Raw genomic sequence first — 19653 nt, forward strand, 5'->3', positions numbered from 1 at the left:
TTCGATGGCGTTCGGAGCGAACGCAGGGGCGGGGCGTGGCCCGTATGCAAATATACCCGGCTCGTGTGTGAGGGGCGTGGCCCGTATGCAAATGATCCAACGGCCGTTTCCTAGTGCCCGCCCCGACGTGGTACGTCACAGAGTCTTGGCCCCGCCCCGCGGGTAGAACGGCCGCAGCTGCGCAGTGCGCCGAAATGAGGACTTAGTCTGTTACACAACGGCTGTGGAACCGGCGGCTGCGCTCTCCGTCGCCTCCAGGCTCGGCGCGTCCCCGGCGGCGCGGCGCGGCTCGGCGCTCCTCAGCTTTCCTCTCCTCGCCTGCCTCACTCCCGTTGGCCTCCCGCGCCCTCCGGCATGAGCGGGGACCACCTGCACAACGATTCTCAGGTGAGCGCCCCTCCGCCGCCCGCGAGGGCCCGCTCCCGGGGGACCCCGGCCCGTCGCCACCGAGACCACAGGGTCCGTGCTTCCCTTCAGGGTCGGCCCTGCGGGCTCGGCTGACACTCCCTCCCCTCCTTTACCCTCCGCGGAGGAAGATGTGCCCTGCCGCGGCCTTCTGCCGTCCCCCGCTCGGGGTAACCCATGCGGCTGGGGAGAGCTCTGTCAACCCGGCCTGTCCGCCCCTCGTCGTGCCGGGGCGCCCCCATCCACCGATCCTCCCCCCCGCTCCCCCGGGACCCGTTTCTGCCCAGGTGGGGGGCGGTGGGGAGAGGGGACTCGTGTGTGACCCGTTGCCTGGGAGAAGGGAAGGGGGACGGATGGCCACCTTCCGCTGGCTCGCTCCTCTCTGGGGGGGGGGGGGTCACCCCAGGAGCCGTGCGGGTGCCGGGGGACGGTTCACTCTGCCCACCCCCCGGCCGCGGACGGCACCTTCCCGCATCGCGCTGGTCATTTCTCATTTGGCGTTTAATTTCCCTGAAAATGAGAATGAAGGAAGGGGGGCAAATCCAGCGCTCCCCCCTCCCCCCCCCAAAAAAAAAAAAAGCACAGCAGAATCCCCTGGCGGGACGGCGTTTTTCACGGTCTCTCCCTGTCTCCTCTCCCCGCAGATCGAGGCGGATTTCCGAGCGAACGGTGAGTGTGGCCCCGGCGCGCCCCTCGCCTCGCCGCGCCGGCCGCGCACAGACATGGCGTCCCAGAGACTAAGTCCCGGCTCCTCGCTCACCGGCCCCATTGTTCCCATCGAGCTGCCAAAAGCGCCCCTTTCCCGGCGCCCTCGCCGCCCCGCGACCCCCGCTTCCCTTAGTAGGGGCACCGGAGGCCCCCGATCCGAGCCCATCGGCTCTCCCGGGGTCCCCTTTGGGCCCCGATTCCTCCCTGGAAAGTCGCCTTGTCGACGGTCGGGACTTAGTCTCTGCGCCATTTTCTTTTTCTCCTCTCTTCTGTGTGGCTTTCTCTCCTCCTCCTCCTCCCCGAGCCGCCGGAGAGGAGCCTTCCACAGAGGCACCGGGCGGCGATCCCCGGCCCCCAGCCCCTTCTTAACGGAGGGGAAAGCGAAGTTTTTAGCTAAAATAAATCCACGAGCCGTTTTTTTTTATCGCAGCCTCCCTCCCCCCACTGCTCCCCGTCTCTGTTCCTTTCAGGGAATCCCTCCCTTCCCCTAAAATGAAAGGTGATTGCAACATGTTGCTCTTTAAAAGAATCTGCTGCATCCATTTTAAGATCAGTCTTATTTCTTTTCTTGCTATTTAATTGATGTAACTTTACCTTGTTGGGTGGGGCTTTTTAATTAAAATAAAAGCCCACATTAAAAAAAAAAAGGCAGTGTAGACAATTCCAGAAAGGTAGACAGCATCACTTCAGAAAGTTTACAAGCTAACTGTTCATTTTGTTCAGAAACATTATAGGTGTCCTGTGATTTTATATATGTGTATGTATTTATATATGAATATATACACTTAAATGTCTCTATGTATCTATATACATAGACACAGATAATATTTTTTCTAATCAGCCTGATGGCTGCTAACTTTTTCTTATTTTGAATTTTTTTAGGAAACAAGCTAATTGCAATCCCCCCAGGTCGATAGGTGACAAAATGAAAGGCTTAAGCAACGTGGAGGGGGGTTGAGGACATGCAGCTTACCTTTGTGTGTATGTGTTATTGTCACTGTTCGGCGTATGTAAGGAGCTCTGAGATGTCCCCTGACCGGTGAGATGGTGGAGGACAAAAAACGATTGAAGATATACTTGGCTTGTACTGATTTTTAGCACACTTTTTTGGACGATGTCCACGTGCCTGATTGCTTTATAGGCTACTGCATGTAAATATTTACAAATCTGTCTTTGTGCGCACCTTTCTTTCTGTCAGTTCATTGGAATGTGATTGTGTGTGTGATAGGAGCAGGCAGTAGCAGATATGCAGTTTTTGAACTTTTATTTCCATGCTGAAACTACAGTAGGGGTCTAAGACTAATTCTTAGCAGAAAAAAGGGTGCAGCGGATTTCCCAAGAAGTGCAGGAGTTAACTGTTGAAGCAACTTAAATACAAGCATGTATTTGAGTACTTGTAGCCGCCTTGTGCTGGGAAATATTTGCTTAAGGATGATCTTTATTTAGGGAAAAGTATTCCCTGGTAAGCTCTATAGCTATGTACTGATTTATATAGGAGAAATGATGCATATTCGACCTTTCCACTCCAGCTTCCAGTCAACCTCTTAGAGGAATTTTTCTCCTCTATTGTGACCATGTGCTGTTTTATTCTTGTAGGGGTTTTAGGCATACAGCACTTACAACTCCTCCAGTTTTTTATTTCTGCCATGTGTTGGAAGAATTCGATACAGAAATTCAAAGTAAGGCACATTGATGGAAAAACTGAATTCCTGGTAAATCAAAGATACCCAATGAATTTAGACCAGTGTAGGTATTGGCACCCTTTTCCTCCTGTTGTAATAATTTTATGGCAGTCATGAAACTGATCAGAGGCCCCTAAAATCCTTTTCAGCGCCAAAAGATGCATGTAACCCTGTTAGTCTTGTTAAGAGACCAGTGCAAAATAGACACTGTCCTCTCTGACCTTGTGACCAGGATGGATCTTCCTGAAAACCTGTCACCTCTCCTTGCGCGGAGTCTTGTTTCGTCTACACAGGAGTTCTTTGCACTTCTGTGTCAAGAATTGTCACGCGTGGATCTGAGAACAGTTCTCATTGAGGCACAGCAGTAAGGCTCTAGCTCTTATATTCTTGTTTTGTTCCTATTTAGTGGAGAGATTAAGAGTGGGTGATAGGAATTTCGAGTGCTCCCCCCCCAGATGTTTAGAATTGGTTTGTACTTTGATTATTGTTAGGCAGTGTTTAGCAGTAGAGCCAAAGTCTCCTTTTAGGCTGCCTTTCCTCTTTACGTTTGGGGGAAGGGAAGTTTTTTCTGGGGGCTGGTACTGACTCATTCCAAATGTTGAATGTACCAGCAGTAAACATTTTTGTTAATAAAGAATGTTTTGGGTGACTTCTGGATAGTGTATCAGTAGTAGAGCAGCTTAAGCACTTTGAAGCTTCCTGTTGTCGCAAATGTTCATATCTGGGTCAGTGGACATACTACCTCAGGTGGTGATCACACGAGTTGTTGCAGCTGAAGTAGGGTGGCTGTGGGTGGATCTGCTAGCCCATTGCAGGTCATCAAGGAGCACCCTGGTTGTAGCTGAGAACTCGGATCTAATTACACACCCGTTTCATTGATAGCAGGGTAGTGTTAGGTATGAGAGAGGATGCCAGCAGGAAATATGTGTTCCTGGCTATTTCTTGTCATTAAAAAGCCAGATCACTCTAAGCAAGAGTGTCCTGGGCAAATTCCAACTTGGGTAATTGCATTCTGTCTCAATATCCAGATTCTCCCTCCTGTTTAATTTGGCCATAGTGGGTATGTTTTTCACCTTAACTGTATTTTTAGTATCAGTATGCACTGCAAAGAATTTTCCATGTTCAGTCCTAGCAGTGCCTGTTTGCAAACCATCCGGAGATGGTGCATCTTGTGCTGAAACAGTGAGCCTTTTCTGCAAGTAATGTCCTCACAGTCTTCAGCATTGTAGAAGGGAAATGGTAGTCTAAAACTGTCATTTCTAAATACAGCTTGGTCACTGAAAATGACCCCTTCTTCACCGATGTGAATGCTGGGTCACAACTATGTCCTCAGGGAAGGAGTCATTCTGATTTTTCTCACTTGGCAACATTGTGGATCGTTTCAAATGCAAAATCTGTTTAGATTCTATTGAGTTTTGCTTTTAAGAGCTTTGTTAGTGAGCGTAACAATCTCTTACGACTGAGAACAATGTTGAGACTAAAAACAGTTTATCTTGACTTTCATGACTTTCACTTCTCCCATAGTGTTTGCGGAGTGTGGTAGATTAAAATTATTTGTTTGCAAAATAATTAAATTGCTTTCCAAAGCTATTTAATTCCACTAACTGCTGTTAGTGTCTTGGTTGTTCAGCAGCCTGTGATCAGAACTTCTGTAAAATCCAGCACTGTGCTGTGTAGAAAGCGAAGGCATCACCCTAAGCAGTGGTTTTAGAGGGAAAAAAAAAAAAAAAGCAGAGGAGGGTTGACTTGACCAATAATGTTAAAATGCAGTTTGAGGCCAGTATCACTGTAGTAACCATTACAGTGTATTAACAGGAGTCGAGCATGAATTTGATTGTCCAGGGTCATAGAGATGTTTTCTGGAAGTGAAACACACTTGAAGGAGGGGCTTGCTTTAACAGTGAATTTTTGAGGGGGGAAGAAGGCGGCCTTGCTGCTGCATCTTATCAGAAACTGGCAGGTTTTTTATGTTGGCTTGAATGCTCATCTGGCACTTCTGTATATCAAGGTGAAGATATGAAGGTGAGTGAGCAAGAGGGAAATTTAAATTAAACATCAAGGGTGCTGAACAAATACCTTACAAGTAACGGAATTTCAGCACGTTTGGTGTTTTGCATTAAGTTCATGTTTCATGTGCAACAGAGCCGTGCACGTGAAAGGTAGGAGTGATTTCAATGCTAACAAACTAAAAAGGCCACATAAAGGAGGTCCATAAGACTTTTGAATGATTGTGAAACGGTCTGCTGGAGACCAGATTTGGTCTTCCCTGCTACTGCTTTGTTGGGGATGGGTGCAGGTGTTTTGCAGGAGAGCAGGGCCACTTCTGACCTAGGGCCCTGGGTACCTTGGTGCTGCTGTTAGAGCCTCTGTGCTAAACAGGCTTCTTTAAGTTAGGAAGTGTGAAGGTGAACTCGTGGTGCTCTGTCTTGTGCACTCAGGGTGAAGCTGTCTTCTAAGTTCCCTGGGAGCCTGATGTCACCTCTGCCTTTAAATGTCAGATGTTTGGCAAAAGGTCCAACATACAAAAGGTAGTTGAGGCATTTAGATGCAGATTGATATCTCCACTGAAAATTTCCTTTCCCTTTTTTGTGTTACATGGAGATGTGAATCCTGAAGAATGTAATTTGTCCCTTCCAATACAAGCCTTGAGTCACTCCCTGCCTTTGCTTCCTGACTGCAGTGCTGGGTGATGAGCCTGCATTGTAGGATGTGCTGCCCACAGCCTCAGAACAATACGTGGGGTAGTTCTAAGTCTGAAACCGCTTAGCTTTTTTTGTATTTGATGTCAGACCCCAATCTGCAACATCTTTTAATTTTCTTTTTGCATTGATTTTCAATATGTTCACAGCAACCTATTGCAGGGCTCGTGTAGTGTAACAGTGTAGCTTTACTACAGGAATCTTCAAATTGTTGGAAGTGAGGGTACTCGGAAGTGAATTGATCATTTCTGACACCTCTCAGAAGTGTAAATAAATGTATTGTTGATAAGCTGCTCTTAAATATCATGTGCAAGATAAGTTGTTTGTGTCCATTTTCCCAGCAGCAGCCTCAGAAGGGCTTTACTAAAGACCTCGAGGTCTGTTGTGTTAATGGCTCTGACACATTCAAGCATTCAGGTTAAAACTTAATGGGTGTCTTGTGGGAGTGGGGAGTTGAATGCATTTCTGTTAGCTGTAGCCAACTTTTGTTTTTGTTAAAACTCAGCAGAATTACCTAAATGTGCTGGAAGATGTGTTTCGGGGGTTAATGGCCTGTGTGCTTCCTACTTCTAGCAGATTTTCTTGAGATGTTTTTCCTTTTACTACAGTGTTAAGCGATATCTGTTATCAACGTGCTATCAGGGCTGCTTTGTTTACTTTGCAAAACATGAAAAAATTTTAACCAGAGGACCAATCTGGAAGTGTGTGGTTTTTTTTTTTACATGACTTCACCTGAATTAGATATACAGCTCATAAACATGATCAAACACAAATTCAGATTTAATTTCATTTACAACTGTGACTTCAGGTATTTGTTGGATAGTTCACTGAATTTCAACCTCCTGAGTTGTGCTGTCAGCAGAAACTGCAATAATATGTAATTATAGCAAGTACTTAACATCTCATTGACTCAAATTCCTCTGTTAATGATTTCACTGGGTTCTCGTTAAAGTAATACCTGCTGAAATAGCACAAGCCACTGCCCTGATAGAGTGAGGCTCCGGGTCAGATTCTTACCAGTGTTGTAAATTTCTGTAGTTGTGCTAAAATCAGCGGAGCTCTGACAATATATGTGCTTTTTTGTTATTGGACTGCAGGGATGGACTTTTATGATACAGTGACTATTTAAAAATAGGGTAATTTAATGTAAGAAATCAGTGCAGATTTTTTCTGTGGCTTTTCAAGATGTGATTGTTTTTCTTTCAACTCTGCTTGAGCTGGTTGTGCTAATATAATTTCTTATATCCTTGTAAGACATGCAGTCATTCAGAAATATTTATTGGCTTATTAAATTGCATTGCCTTTATGGCTGCTAGTTTTATAGAAACTGCCCCAAGTTTTATAGAAAACCTCACACCCTGAAACATGGGAGCAAAATACTGTTTAGCATTATGTATTCCACTCCTGACTGCAGTTTTGAAGGACTATGTCTTAGGTTTCCAACTCTGAGAGAGGATATTAGTTGTAGAAATTGGTATTTATCACCTTACTTTTCTGGGGCTGTTTCATTTGACTGAGACAGCAGCATATGACAAATATGCCCAGCTGCGCCTTCTCCCTGCCTGACTACCCATTCTGAGCTGTTTAGCACTGTCAGGGTTTAAATATGTATCATTATTAGATTTTAAAATGCTTCCTTCCTTTAAAAGAACAGGAGAGGGGTATGGACTTACTGTTTCAGCAGTGAGTTTGTTGCTAACCTGCTCTTCTGAAAGAATAGCTAGAAAATCAGTTTACAACCCAGTTCTCGGCTACAGTAGGATTATTCCTTTTAAACAGGGTTCCCAGATACTGCTGTCCTTACTCTGCTGTTAACTGTCTGCTCTAGGGAGCTCCCACTGCTTGAGCCTCTGGTGGCTTCCACTGTCTGTCACTGGTTGAACACTGAAATTAAAACAGAGTTGAAGTGCTGTTCTGGGCAGAGCAGAGCCTTTTCTGCTGCTATTTGGTGGCTCAGCTGAACAAGTTGTAGTGGTGGTTTCCCGGTGTGTATGAGACTACAGTATTTTTAGCACAGCATTTGTTCAAAATGTCCTGGCTGACATAAATACTAAATAGTTCCAGTGGATTTATTCACATTTATAGTTAGAAATATTTTCATCTTGAATGCTGACTTTTAAAACTAATTGTCGTAGAGTGAACTGCAGTAATATCTTTTGGTGTCGAAGTGAGAGTTAGGACATTTGGAACGTGATGTGAAGAGAAAAGGCGAAGTTAATTTTGTATTCTTGTGACCTGCAAGGTATAAAGAACGGTAGAAGGTTGCTGTTGGCTTTAGGAACATGAGCATACATGCATATTTTCAAATTAAAATTTGAGTTCTGAATTTGACTTCTGTAGCTACTCAGCTGATGGACAAGTGAGCGCTCCAGACCTGAGAATGAAAGTGGGGAGTGTGGAGTGCTGGTCCTTGCAACAAACAATATTCTGTGAGATCCTCCAGGACGACTGGTGGAGATCAGACTTGACGCTTTTGGGGAGATGGGAGACCTTGGCAATTAGTTCCCTATTAATAGTTAATGATAGAGATGAAGTCCTGTAAAGAGGAAAGACGAATGGAAGAGGGCCAGTGGTTAAAATAAGAATTGCCTCACAAATTTGCTAAGTGTGTTAGCACAAAGTTCTAGTGATGTTCTTCATCATCTCAAGGCCTGTTTGTCCACTAGAATAACATGCTGTGAACAAAAAACCAAAAAGAAATAGGCAGACAGGGCTGGTGAATACTAGGTTTGATACTGTTGCTTCACCCTGGGGAGATTTCCTTTGTTCATAGCTGCTACTTAAATCTCAGTAGCTTCACTTGAAGAGGATGGTCTCAGTAGTAGTCAGCTTGGACAATTAACTTGTACTGACAGCTGCTGTGTGTTTCGAAACTGCCTGTTCCTGACATGAAGGATTCAGAAGAAGGGACAGCACAGAGCGTTCCCAACATGAAGGAGTCACAAGGAGGGACAGCGTAGAGCATGCTTTACTCCTGTCTTGGAGAGCTTTGGAGGCGGGGGCTGGAAAATGTCTGAAATGCCTATCTCGATGGGATGGGGGCAGTGCAGGCTCAAATATGGGAGGCATAGCAGGGAAGTTAGCATAGGTGCTTGTCATTCAGCCTCAGCAGACAACACCTCATCAAGAAAAACCACCTGTGTCTCTACCTAAAGTGCTTACATTCCTTTTAAGTTTGAAGACAGTAACTTCTGAAATTGGGACGATCGCAAGGTAAAGAGGTACGATATCAGACCATCGGACAATTGGGTTATTAGAAAGCTCCCATCAGTCTTAGAGCCAAAAGCTTCTTCCCACAAAGCTTCTGATCAGTAGATCTTCTTGGGTTCCTTATCAATATTTTTGACATAAATGTATCTGTTCGCGTTCACAAGCCTACCGTATGCTTTGTGCAGTTGTGAGCTGTGTGGGTGTGAATGAATGGATTTTTATCCTGTGCCTTTGTCAGAGAAGGAGTTTTTTAGGGAGTGTTCTAGAGCCAATGGCTTCATGCTCTAGCAGTATTGCAGAGTGCTGAGCTTCATGTTGCCCACCAAAAGATGAAGATTTGCTCCTTCATAATTTTGCCCAACATAAATGGTTGTGCCTTAGATGGGCATTCATGGAATTCATTGCTGCAGCAGAATGATTCTGCAGCTGCCTGTATCTTTCCATGACTGAAGAGGGATTGATTTCTGCCTCAGGAAAGCTTTGAGCGTACTTGTAGCTTCACTAAAATATTTTGATCAGTCTGTGCAACTCATCTTTGGCTGGGTCATATCTGTGTCCATTAAAGATGTGCTGGATAGTGAGGATGTTCTAGCGAAGTGTCTGTTACATCTCATCAGCTGCAGTACACAGCTGACAGTCTCTTACAGACATGCACTATTTAGCAGATAGTACAACTTTATTTGGGGGAGCAACACTTAAATTCTCCATGAAGGCATAGCTCTGATTCTTCAAAATGTCCCTTTTTCTCCCATAATGCTGTTTTTCAATGATTTTTCTAAAAATAAGACCCTAATGACTTCTACTACTTACTGTTCATTTTGGAATCCCAATCATTGATTTGCACAGTCTTACTAATTTTTGCATCAAGCATCTGGGATATCACATAGTAGAACATTTTTCTGTGTTAGAGAATAAGTGATAGGAAGAAATGAAATACGAGGTCTCGTGTTCAGCGTGGATAAGACTGCATAGAGCTTGTCCTGTCTGAAACGCACGGGGCTAAGGCATGAGCGCTGTTTGTCCGGCTGCTCTGGAGTGAGTCTTACCAAATGCTTTGTAATTTCTGAAGTGTTGAGCTCGTTCCGCTAGTCAGTGTATACTGCACAGGGTTGGAAGTTGTTGTCAAATGTCTGTCACTTTGGTGCTGCTGCATGATGTGTGGCAGTGTCTAAATGGAATAATTTTAAGAATTTTTAAAGAGAATATTTTTAGACATGGACCAGAGATGTGGCTTCATGGTAAAAAGTGAAGAAAACAATTAATAGGAATGAAGCAATACCCGAGTACAGATAGCTTTTTCATTTTTCCTGACGTTTGTCTGTCACTCTGATCTGTTGCCTAACACCGTTTCTGACATGTGAGAACACAAACTTGTGTTACTCAGGACCTTTTTTCTTTCTTTATTTGCCACTTTTCTTCTGTACACCTTTTCAGTTTGAACAACAATATGGTAGTTTTTCCTTTGTGTGTAACATGGAATAGATGACCTGTATTTTAGGGCCAGGACAATGTACTGTAGTTGACCTTTTTATTGACGGCAATGTATTATGCTCAAGGGTAATTTTCCAGTATTTGAACAAGGGCCAGACTTGTCAAAACATCTGCTGATCTTCCTCTGAGGTGGCAGTTTCTTGTTTTGGAGAGGTGGTCTAAAAAGACCTCTTAGGAGAGAGGGTGATGGGAAAGAGGGCACTCGCCTTCTGTGGTTTTGGTTTTTTTTTTTTCCCCTCTTTGATACATGGTAAGTATCTGTTGCAGATTTTTAAGTATCTAGAGGTAGAGTTGAGAAACATGTAGTCTTCTCACTGAAATACAGAGATTTCTGGAGTTAGGGTAGCACAACTAAAAGGCTTCTACTTTTGTGATCTACAAGCAGGTTTAGGAGGAGAAAAGTAAAGGTGGTGGCAGGGGACACTCTTAGGTAGCTGGTGACATGGGATGGTTTGGACACCTGATAGATAACCAGGTGGGAGGGATGTCTTCCTTCATCTGCTCTGCAGTGGATGCGAGTGGATGGAGTTCTTTCTGCCCTTAGGGAGATTAGTAGCTAAGTAGGTTGGCAGTTCTTATTCCAGCTTCTGGTTTTGTGTGATGGTGTCTTGCCACCTATCAGCATGGTCTGTATTGCTTGGTGCTATGGGAAGATGAAGGGTTGAGTATGGAGAGACTCTTTTGAAACTGAAGGCAGGAAGCACTGGGGAGGGACATTCTGTGACACATGGACACTATACCTGGGATTAAGGTCCTTTGTGCTATACATTGTTATCCTGTCCTAAGGCTGTATTGTTTAAATAGGCAACACAGCAGGAGAAAGGGGAGTACTATGCTCTTCTCAGAGGTGGAGAAACAAGAACAGAGTGGGAGTGATTTCTTCCAGCACAGAAATAGATATAAAGCTGTCTGGCTAGGGCTAAGATTCAATTCCAATTTGGACTTTTTTTGTTTTCGATTTTTAATTCTCTTTCCAGCTGAGCACTGAGGTGGTTAGCAAAGGGCAGTACAAAAAAAAAAAGGAGCTTCTGCAGATTTAGTGTATGTTGTAATTTTTTCTTAAATGCAGAACTCATCTCAGGTGCTAAAGCTTGCACTTTTTTCTGTGGTACTAAATTATTTCACAAATCCTAGTGTTGCGTGCTGGGTTTTGCAATTAGTGAAATCACTGGATTTACAGTAGGGAGGTCAGTGGTTTCCTGGTCTGTGTGCAGGGTTCTGGTATCGAGTAATTTTCAGATTAGTCTCTTGCACCATACGTGCCACCATGGTATGAGTGTCTCCTAACTGTGCCTTGAGCAATAGGAAGAGCATATTATGTCTTCTGCCAGTTTGTGAATGCTAGCAAGTGTGTGAGTAAGATCAATTATTGGAGAGATAAACCAGCTGGGATGGGCAGGTACCAGTTTTAACTTGCGTAAGAAGGTACACTTACAAGTTAGACGAGCACTCTCCATTTTAATCCAGCCTTTTGGGAAACGGGAAGCAGGAGCTCTTCGGAGATCCTTGTGAGGGTATGATTCATTGCAACACAAGCAGTGTGTACAAAATGGAGGGATGGAGTAGTACTAGTGACGTACTCTGAGGTTTGTGCTCTAGAGTTAATGACCACCAGATGGGGAATAAAAGCTGCCTGTTCCCTTTTGAGGACTGACAGTGTCATTGAGGCTGTTAAAACGTGCCGTTGTAATGCTTCTTGTGCACAGAAAACCCCTTTATGTGTGGATCAGAATAAGCTTTCCTTTCTGCTGTGTCCGCACTATGCTTGGTTTTTAGCATTGGTTTTGGCTGAAGATTAACTTCCTTCAGTTTGGGAACAGTGCACGGCAGGGATAAAGAGCAAAACGTCCGGAGTGCTTTCTAGCAGTAGAGAAAGTCAGGTGCAAGTCCTGTCCAGTACACAAGTGTAAATGGCCAGATCCAGAGGCGGTAGGTTCAAGTCACTACAAATACAATGCAAGAGAATGAACTCTTAACAACAGTAACCTTGATCAGCTGGTGCAGTGTTGCCCAGTCCCATTGTAGATGTCGTCTTGATCCATCTTTTTAGTAAGGAAGCACAAATCAGAGTCAGGATTGCAGTGCTGTTAACTCTGGTATTTGCAAGTTGTCATGCTGGAGCTGTGTAGGTGTTTCGGTTACTTTGTCTTGCTCCAGCAGATTGGAACATCTCTTCAGCTGTCCAGGATATCTTTGGATGTGAATATGGATAATGTGCGTTTTTCAAGAGCCTTTTTCACTTTTACTTTGTCTTCCTGCATTCTTTCTACTGCAAAACCAGGAAGCCTCTCAGAGGAGCTAGTGTCTTGTCTGAGTCATAATATCATAGCTGTGTATGTCACCTGCACTGCGTTAGGGAAGCATAAGCAAGCTGTCCTTGAAATACCTGTTTTTCTGAGTAGATACAGTCTTCTAATTTAAAATATGCTGCTCTCTGGAGCTTGGTAGCTGTCAAACAATGTTTTTCTTTTATCATCAAGTAGGCTTATTCAGCATCGCTTGTATCTAAAGGAAGCTTCTTTCCAGGTTTTAGACTGTTCTAATCATCTAGATATGAAGAGGAAGGTACAGCTTGGCATTGAGTGCTCTGTGCTTGGCTGCTCTAGTTGTCAGCATGTGGTCTTGGAAGAGCCCAGCACAGTGTAGTTTTGTTTGCCCCAGTCCGTAGCTTGTCTTGCAATGGATGGAGACAGCAGCTAGCGATAAGCTGGCTATCCCAGTCATTCAGTTCTTAAATTGAATCTTAGGCGAAAGGTAGAAGCACTTGAACTGATGAGTCCATTGGTTTCTTGTTTCATCAATGAAGGCGTAAAGCTGTCGTTCAAGCATTGCCTTCTGTCTGTAACATGTTTGCACCTTCCCACCTGCCCAGCCCTGTTGTGGAAACTTTTGTCCAGTGATGCGTAATCTGCAGTTTATGGTTTTGCTATCCATCAGTGTCAAAGTGGGAGCTCATCTGTGTAGAGGAAAAAGTGAATTTATTGTTGAACCATAGCCTGAGTTAAAATATTCTGTCTTTCTCTGTGTTCATGACTAGGCCTCTCTTACAGCACCCCTCCAGTGCAGTGTTTGCCTCTTTCAGGAGTCTGATAGATTTTTTTTCTAAGCTGCTGGAGTTTCTTTGCACACCAGCCGAATCCGTTCTGCGTGCAGTTCAGCAAACAGGTTACGTTTGGTATTGACAGCAGGGCTAGCTGATTCAGAAGGGGGATTGGGTCTCCTAGGAACTAAGCTTTGCCCACCGCTCATCCGTGTACTTGGTTAGAATGAGAAATGGTACTGATGCCCTGGCCACGTTTCCAAAGGACTGGGAGGTTTACGAAGTCTTTGTGTACTGAAGTTAAAGTGTGTGTTTTTAAGCAGATTCCTTTATAGAGAATGAAGCTGCGGACCATTGTTTTGTGAAATAAGTCCCCTGTAGCTGTATTTCACAAGAACATGAAGCAGTGTTCAAAACAGATGTGAGCCTCATTTATTAACAGCAGAACTTGTTTTTAATTTAACTTGTGTTTTTTCTCCCGTTTTTGTAAATACCCCACCCATCCACCCAGGCAGAGGAGTCTCATGCTCAGGCTCTAATCTAGACTAAGAAACCTTAAATCCCAAAGGGAACTATTAGTAGTTCAAGAAGTCTTGAACTACATCATAACATATGATGTTATGTGTAGCATAACATCAGTGCATTTGTGTTTTGAGAGGGCTATCGAGCTGGGGAAGGGAACTCTTCTCAGTTTCGTTTTTATAGAAAAGTCCTGGGAAAGAAGTCTACTGACTTGCACGTGGCAATTATTTACTTTTTGAATGGAGCTGAAATAGATGTACTGTGCGATTTTTCCCTAAGATGAGTTTTTGTAGTGTCTTTTTGTGTGTGTTAGCAGTTTAATCTCTCAGCAGAGCTCTGGAATTAGTCTTTGGCAGTTAGCTCTATGGGAGGGCACAGTCAAAGAAGCTCTCACTGTAGTCGTTTTTCACCAGTACTGTAAAAGATATTTTAAAAAAAATTGTAGTATATGTACTACAAGCAAGTATAATGGTGATTTTTATCATAGGTGCTTCAGAGACTGCAAAGGTAAGTTTTGCACTAGTTTTCATTTCAGACAAGATCTTGTGTTCAGAAGGGCTTTCTTCTAAGCATCCATGAAGGCTTAAAAAAAGTGTTTGAGGGCTTAAAAATGGATGCAAACTTGTGTCGTTTCTGGGTTTCTCATGGGTCTCTTATTTCCATGTTCCGAAGTTGGTGTCATTTGGCCAGCAAGTGTCAGTGACACTTCCTTAGTTCTTCATCCCATAAACTGTTTCTTAAATGTTAACTGTCACCTCCCCGTCACTGCCAGGTACCCAAACAGTATGCTGTTAGGCAGTGTGGTTAGCGCTTTGCTAACTACAGTTGCGTGATTTCCTAAATCCTGTGATCCAAATGGGTTTATTTACGTACGGAATCAAATTCGGATCAAATCACTTGAGGAGATGGGTACTCCAAAAAGTCATCAGTACAGAAATAGGTTGTCAAGCATTTTTGTACACCAAGAGTCAAATGACGTTTCCTCCCTGTAGGTCACTACAGTTTTCCCTTGCGCTTAATCAAACCGGAATTACTCTTGTATGTCAGATGTGCGTGTAGTTCATAATTCCAATTGCAGTTTCTGCATCAGGGCAGCTGTCTTGCTGTGAAGTGCTAGCAAACAAGATTCCAGTACTTGTCGCAGAGACCGTAGTGGCAGAAAATACCTTCTTTTATATTTTAATCTCAAGGTAACTGGTATTTTAAAGACTCTTGTGAAAACCTATGTTGAACTGTTTTTCTGGTTGTAGATCATTTATTGATCAAACATGTTAAATGCATTCAGGTATTGCAGTTCAGAGACTGCTGGGGCTGCTGTGCTCTTCTGGGTAAAGCAGAACTTACTCTGAAGAGCATGAGCGTTGCTTTCTGCTGCTGGGTACCTGGATGGTGCCCTCACTCCCAGAAGTCGTTTTGTCTAGCACAGGCTTGAAATACTTGGAAGAGGAAGATGGGAGGGAACAGTACAGCTGCTGCTCTGGGCTGTTTGCGTAGGAGCAAACTGCTAAATCAGCTGGAGTGGCTACAGCTTTCAAGGTGGTATTAGTCCTTCATGTGAAATTCATAATAAATTTTAACAGATGTACTGATTTAATTTTGACTCTAGTAAGAACCATAATAACCTTTTAAAATTTTGTCTCAACATATATAAAACTGGCAGCCAATAAACTTTTAAAAATAGTTTTTCCTAGCCTAACAGTTGAATCATTCAGGAATAAATTATCAGATTGTAAATAGTCTTAGATGTTCCGCTTGGTTCCTTTGCCCTTTTCTGCTGTCAAATAATCAAGTGGAAAGAAATATTTCTTAATTTTTCCTTTGGAATACTCCTGATAATAAGCTATGCAACTTGTTTTTCTCATTTTGGGTTGTATTAAAGAGGAATAACAAAGTCTCGAATCCCTGTGGTTGCGTTTGTAGTGCTCAGTTTCTCGAGCATGTTTCTCACCCTCTACCATCCAACCTGTTAAAATATTTAAATAACGTTGGGTTTCATGTTAAGAAAACTCAAAAAGTAGAGTGTGATTGTGTTGCAGCAGTTGTAAAGCAGAGCCTCTGATATGATGGAAGTCATTAGTTAAGCACTTGGGAGTTTGAAGTGCAGTGATAAACAAACTTTTGATGACTCTGCACCTGCAGCATATTTCCTTCTGTTAAAACAGCTCATTTAGTGACTATGATAGTGGAAGCCATTTGAGAGCTGAAAAAAGAAAGTTAACTTTTCACATGTAGTCATTTCTGCATAGGTGAAGAAAGAACTACTCTTAAAATTGAGTTAAGTAGTGAGAAGCAATTGGTTCAGCTCAATTTCCAGGGATTATGCTTCCTTTCTTTTAGTAGACTTTAGGTGTGAAACAAACAAAGTAAATTTTTTCCCCCTTCATAAGTCTCGTTCAGGGCAGATGTGAGTTTTGTGTAAAGTGGAATCTGAAAATGTTGGCTGTGCATTTAATAAAATTCTGATTTCCACCTAAAGATGCAAGCCGTTAGTTTTTAAACAAAAAAATACAACCCCCTCAAAAAGAACAAACAAAGAAAGAGGAAAAAACACACAACGAAAACCAAACAAAACAAAACCCACACCCCAACCAAAAACCCTACAAAAACCTCACCAAACTGATAATATATTGTGTGGAACCTTTTTAATTGAAAAAGTCAGGAGTTTATTATGCATAATAAAGTAACCACAGCATGTTATCCTGCATTAACAGGTGACATTTTATATTCAGGTATCTGTATCAGTGTGATTTAACAGTTGCCAGCTCATGAGACTTGACCTGGATTTGGCAAAATGAACAGATTACAGGTGCATAACAAGATTAAAATCAGTGATTTAAAGTAACATTTCGTGTCTACTGATGTAAACTGAAGACTTCAGTGGAATTTGGTGCACCATATCTAGGAGCTGTACTTAGTCATTTCAGTATTGCAATCATAGCTGTATTTTAAAACTCACTTTTAAAGCTACTGTGACCTGCACTGCTGTGGCGATGCTTCTTTCTTCGTCCTCAATCCGTTCTTTCACAAGACTCAGGAGTACAACTGGAAGTGCAGAAATCTCAACTGTCATTAAACATTTACCTTTTGTTTACTTTCTCGTGTGTTTTAGCTGGAATCAGGGCTCTTGTATGCTGTTTGCAGCAACGTCCCCTTAAGGCAGGGGAATTGCATTCCCTCCCTTGTCTTGAGATAGGGACTTGTGGTGAAGCAGACTGTGGTGTTAAGATGCTTGCAGACAACCTTTGGAATTAGCCTGGCGTGGGTGAGTGATCACTTACCTCACCCACAATGGGAACAGAGGTGAAATCGGGCTGTATCCATCCAGTGCAGCCCTGTACTTGAAAGAAATGATTGTAGAAAGAAAAAAAAAAAAAAGAAAAAAGAGAAAAAAACAACCAAAAAAAGCCACACCAGCTGGAATCATTGTGGGAGTTGCTTCTACAGTCAGGAACCCGTTTGAGTGTTATAAAAATAATATAAGTGCCTGGTCTTCTGAAGCAAACTTTTAATAAGATTTGGCCATGCTTCCCCCGTCAGTTCAGGTTAGTAGACATGATACTAAACAAGTAGTAGGAGAATCATCTGACTCCAGTGGCATAAAACAGTGGTACTGCTTGGCCGAGGAGATTTAAAGCTTGTACCAACCACTCTTCTGTCTTGCAGACTCAATTTATGTTCTAATACTGAGGATTGCGGAGGCCTTTTGTTGTTCCCAAGGGTGCTGCCTCTTCAAGTGTTTCCTCCCTACAGAAAGCAGGAGACCAGCACTGGCCAAAGCCACATCGTCTTGTCAAGGGATGGTTAATAAAAGGCTTTGAACAAATGCCATTAGAGCCTCTCCTCTGAGGATGCTGAGCACAGCTTGTACCACTCCCATGTGTATAAACTGTGTGTGATCCTGAGTGCTGACAGGAGGCTCGTCATTGACTGCTGCAAGAGAAGCATTTCAATGCAGCTGCTTTTTTTTGATCTTCTGTACAACTTTTGCTTGGAGGGGAGGGAGCCCTTGCTCTGGGTCAAACCCTGGCTAGTCAAACATGCCAGCCCTGTCCTCCTCTTGTGTTGTTGGTACGAATATAGGCTCTGTGTGAGCTGCTGTTGAGACATCACTCATGTTAAGGAGGTGTCAGGATTTCAGGGAGTCTTTACAAATGTCTTTTTAGTGAATTCAAAAACGCTGGTGATTTACACAGCCAGCAAGTAAAAGTATTTTTCTGGTTGACATCATTGCAGTCTAATTGTTCCTGACAACCCAGCAGTTTTCCTGTTGGCTGGTGCAGTTTCTAGAACCGAAACTTTTCTTCTCATGCCCCAAAATAATATCACTCTTAATTTTTTGATACAGCTCGAGTTTCTATCAGCCTCTCTGAGGACTAGGAATTACAGTTGTTTGCCCCTGTTTTATCCTGATTCACCTGCCTTGAAAGTTGGCATGCAGTAAGCAGCTGTTGACTTTGCATCACAAATCGTGTTGTTTGCACCTTTCTAATGATGGTATAAAGAGCAGTTGGGGGTGGAAAAACCTTCTGCTAGGGGCACTGACTCAGTCTATGGATGGAGTACAGTACACGAAGTTCTCTGTCTGCAGTGTGAATTTGTCGCAGATTGCACCAAAAGATTTTCTTCGCTCTTGACCCGATCTACTGAAGTTAACTCGGTAAGCTGTTCCCTGTGCAATTCTTTGTCAAAAAGCTCCAGAAGATGATTCAGCCCACCTATCTGTGATGGTGATGGCAGGCAGGAGTGCAGTCACTGTGCTTCTTGATTAAGGTCCAGGCGTGATCCTCGTGCTACAGTTGAGCGTAAGCTGGTGTTCTCTGAGCTGTGAAGCAACCAAAGAGCAAAAGTGTCTCTGGTGTAAGTGCTTGGTGGCTGAGCAAATTGAGTGTTTGAATCCACCCTGGCTTGTACGTCCTTCATGAGAGGGGATTGATGAAGAGCAGTGTATTGTCCCAAAAATTCTGTAGCCCAGATTGCTAGCCAAGAGCTCCTTATTGGAAAAGTCTTCTGCAAACTAGAAAAATAAGGGTTAAGTGAACCATTTTGCTTTAGATTTCATCGAAGGGATAGGTTGGATAGGTTATCTTCTGCTGTCCTCAATGGCTCCAAAGTCTAAACAGGCTGTAAATGTTGCAGTTTACCGGCTGTAGCAGACGTTTGGAGAACCAGGGCAGAAGGCGAGCAGAGGCACAAGTGCCTCTGGTTCTTGCTGGAGCAACTTGTTGCGTGACCCTGGGCAGTTCTTTTTGCCTTGTCTCCGGTGCGGTGCCTACATCCCTCCCTGTGTCTCTCCCGAGAGAAGATTGTGTGCGACAGCACCGTGTGACAGTTCCTGAGCTAAGCCTTGGATCTATGCTAAAGGTTGGTTGCTTTCTATCTGTAAAAACAGGATTAGTCCCCTTTGCCTTATCTATTTGAATACCCTTAAATTTTACCTTCTTTCATACTTGTGAACTCGTTTTCACTCCTGGGTGCCGGGCTGGGTTGCGAAGGCTTGTCCAGGCTTTCTCAGCGAGTCTGTCCCTCTGGATGTGCTGCTTGTGGTAACTGCATTTCACACAGTGGGGAGGAAACGGGTGCGAATTCGGAAAAGCCTGAGATTAGATGCTCTCGTAGAAATTGTTTGGTATTAGTGGATGTAAAAGAAATACAGACTGAACCTACCTGTAGCTACTTTTCTATGCAAAAAATTTTCCCCGAGCCGATTGGCAACAGCTGTTTCCCCTCCAGCAATGTTCACTTTATATATCCATAAGTCCTCCAGGGGCTTAGTCCTGTGCATATGTGTATTAGCAAATTGTAGTACAGATTTAGTTACAATGAGTGTAAGGCTTTTGAAACTTGAGGTTTCAAAAAAACAACCTGAAGCTCAAGGTTGTTGTGACTGTCCTTTTGC

At 43.5% G+C, this 19653-nt stretch overlaps 1 protein-coding gene across 2 annotated transcripts in view; it reads left to right on the forward strand.

Annotated features, from left to right (window-relative positions):
• Nucleotides 1–216: 216 nt before the first annotated feature.
• Nucleotides 217–19653, forward strand: part of TOP1 (DNA topoisomerase I) — a 68056-nt gene continuing 48619 nt past the window's right edge. For both annotated transcript variants that reach the window (XM_086622731.1, XM_086622732.1), the window contains exons 1-2: nt 217–387; nt 1050–1074. In XM_086622731.1, coding sequence (XP_086478857.1) covers nt 355–387; nt 1050–1074 — 58 coding nt within the window. In that variant the 5' untranslated portion in view covers nt 217–354. The remainder of the gene's footprint in view (nt 388–1049; nt 1075–19653) is intronic.

This window comes from Tauraco erythrolophus, chromosome 18 (assembly GCF_009769465.1).
Source record: "Tauraco erythrolophus isolate bTauEry1 chromosome 18, bTauEry1.pri, whole genome shotgun sequence".
Taxonomy (NCBI): domain Eukaryota; kingdom Metazoa; phylum Chordata; class Aves; order Musophagiformes; family Musophagidae; genus Tauraco; species Tauraco erythrolophus.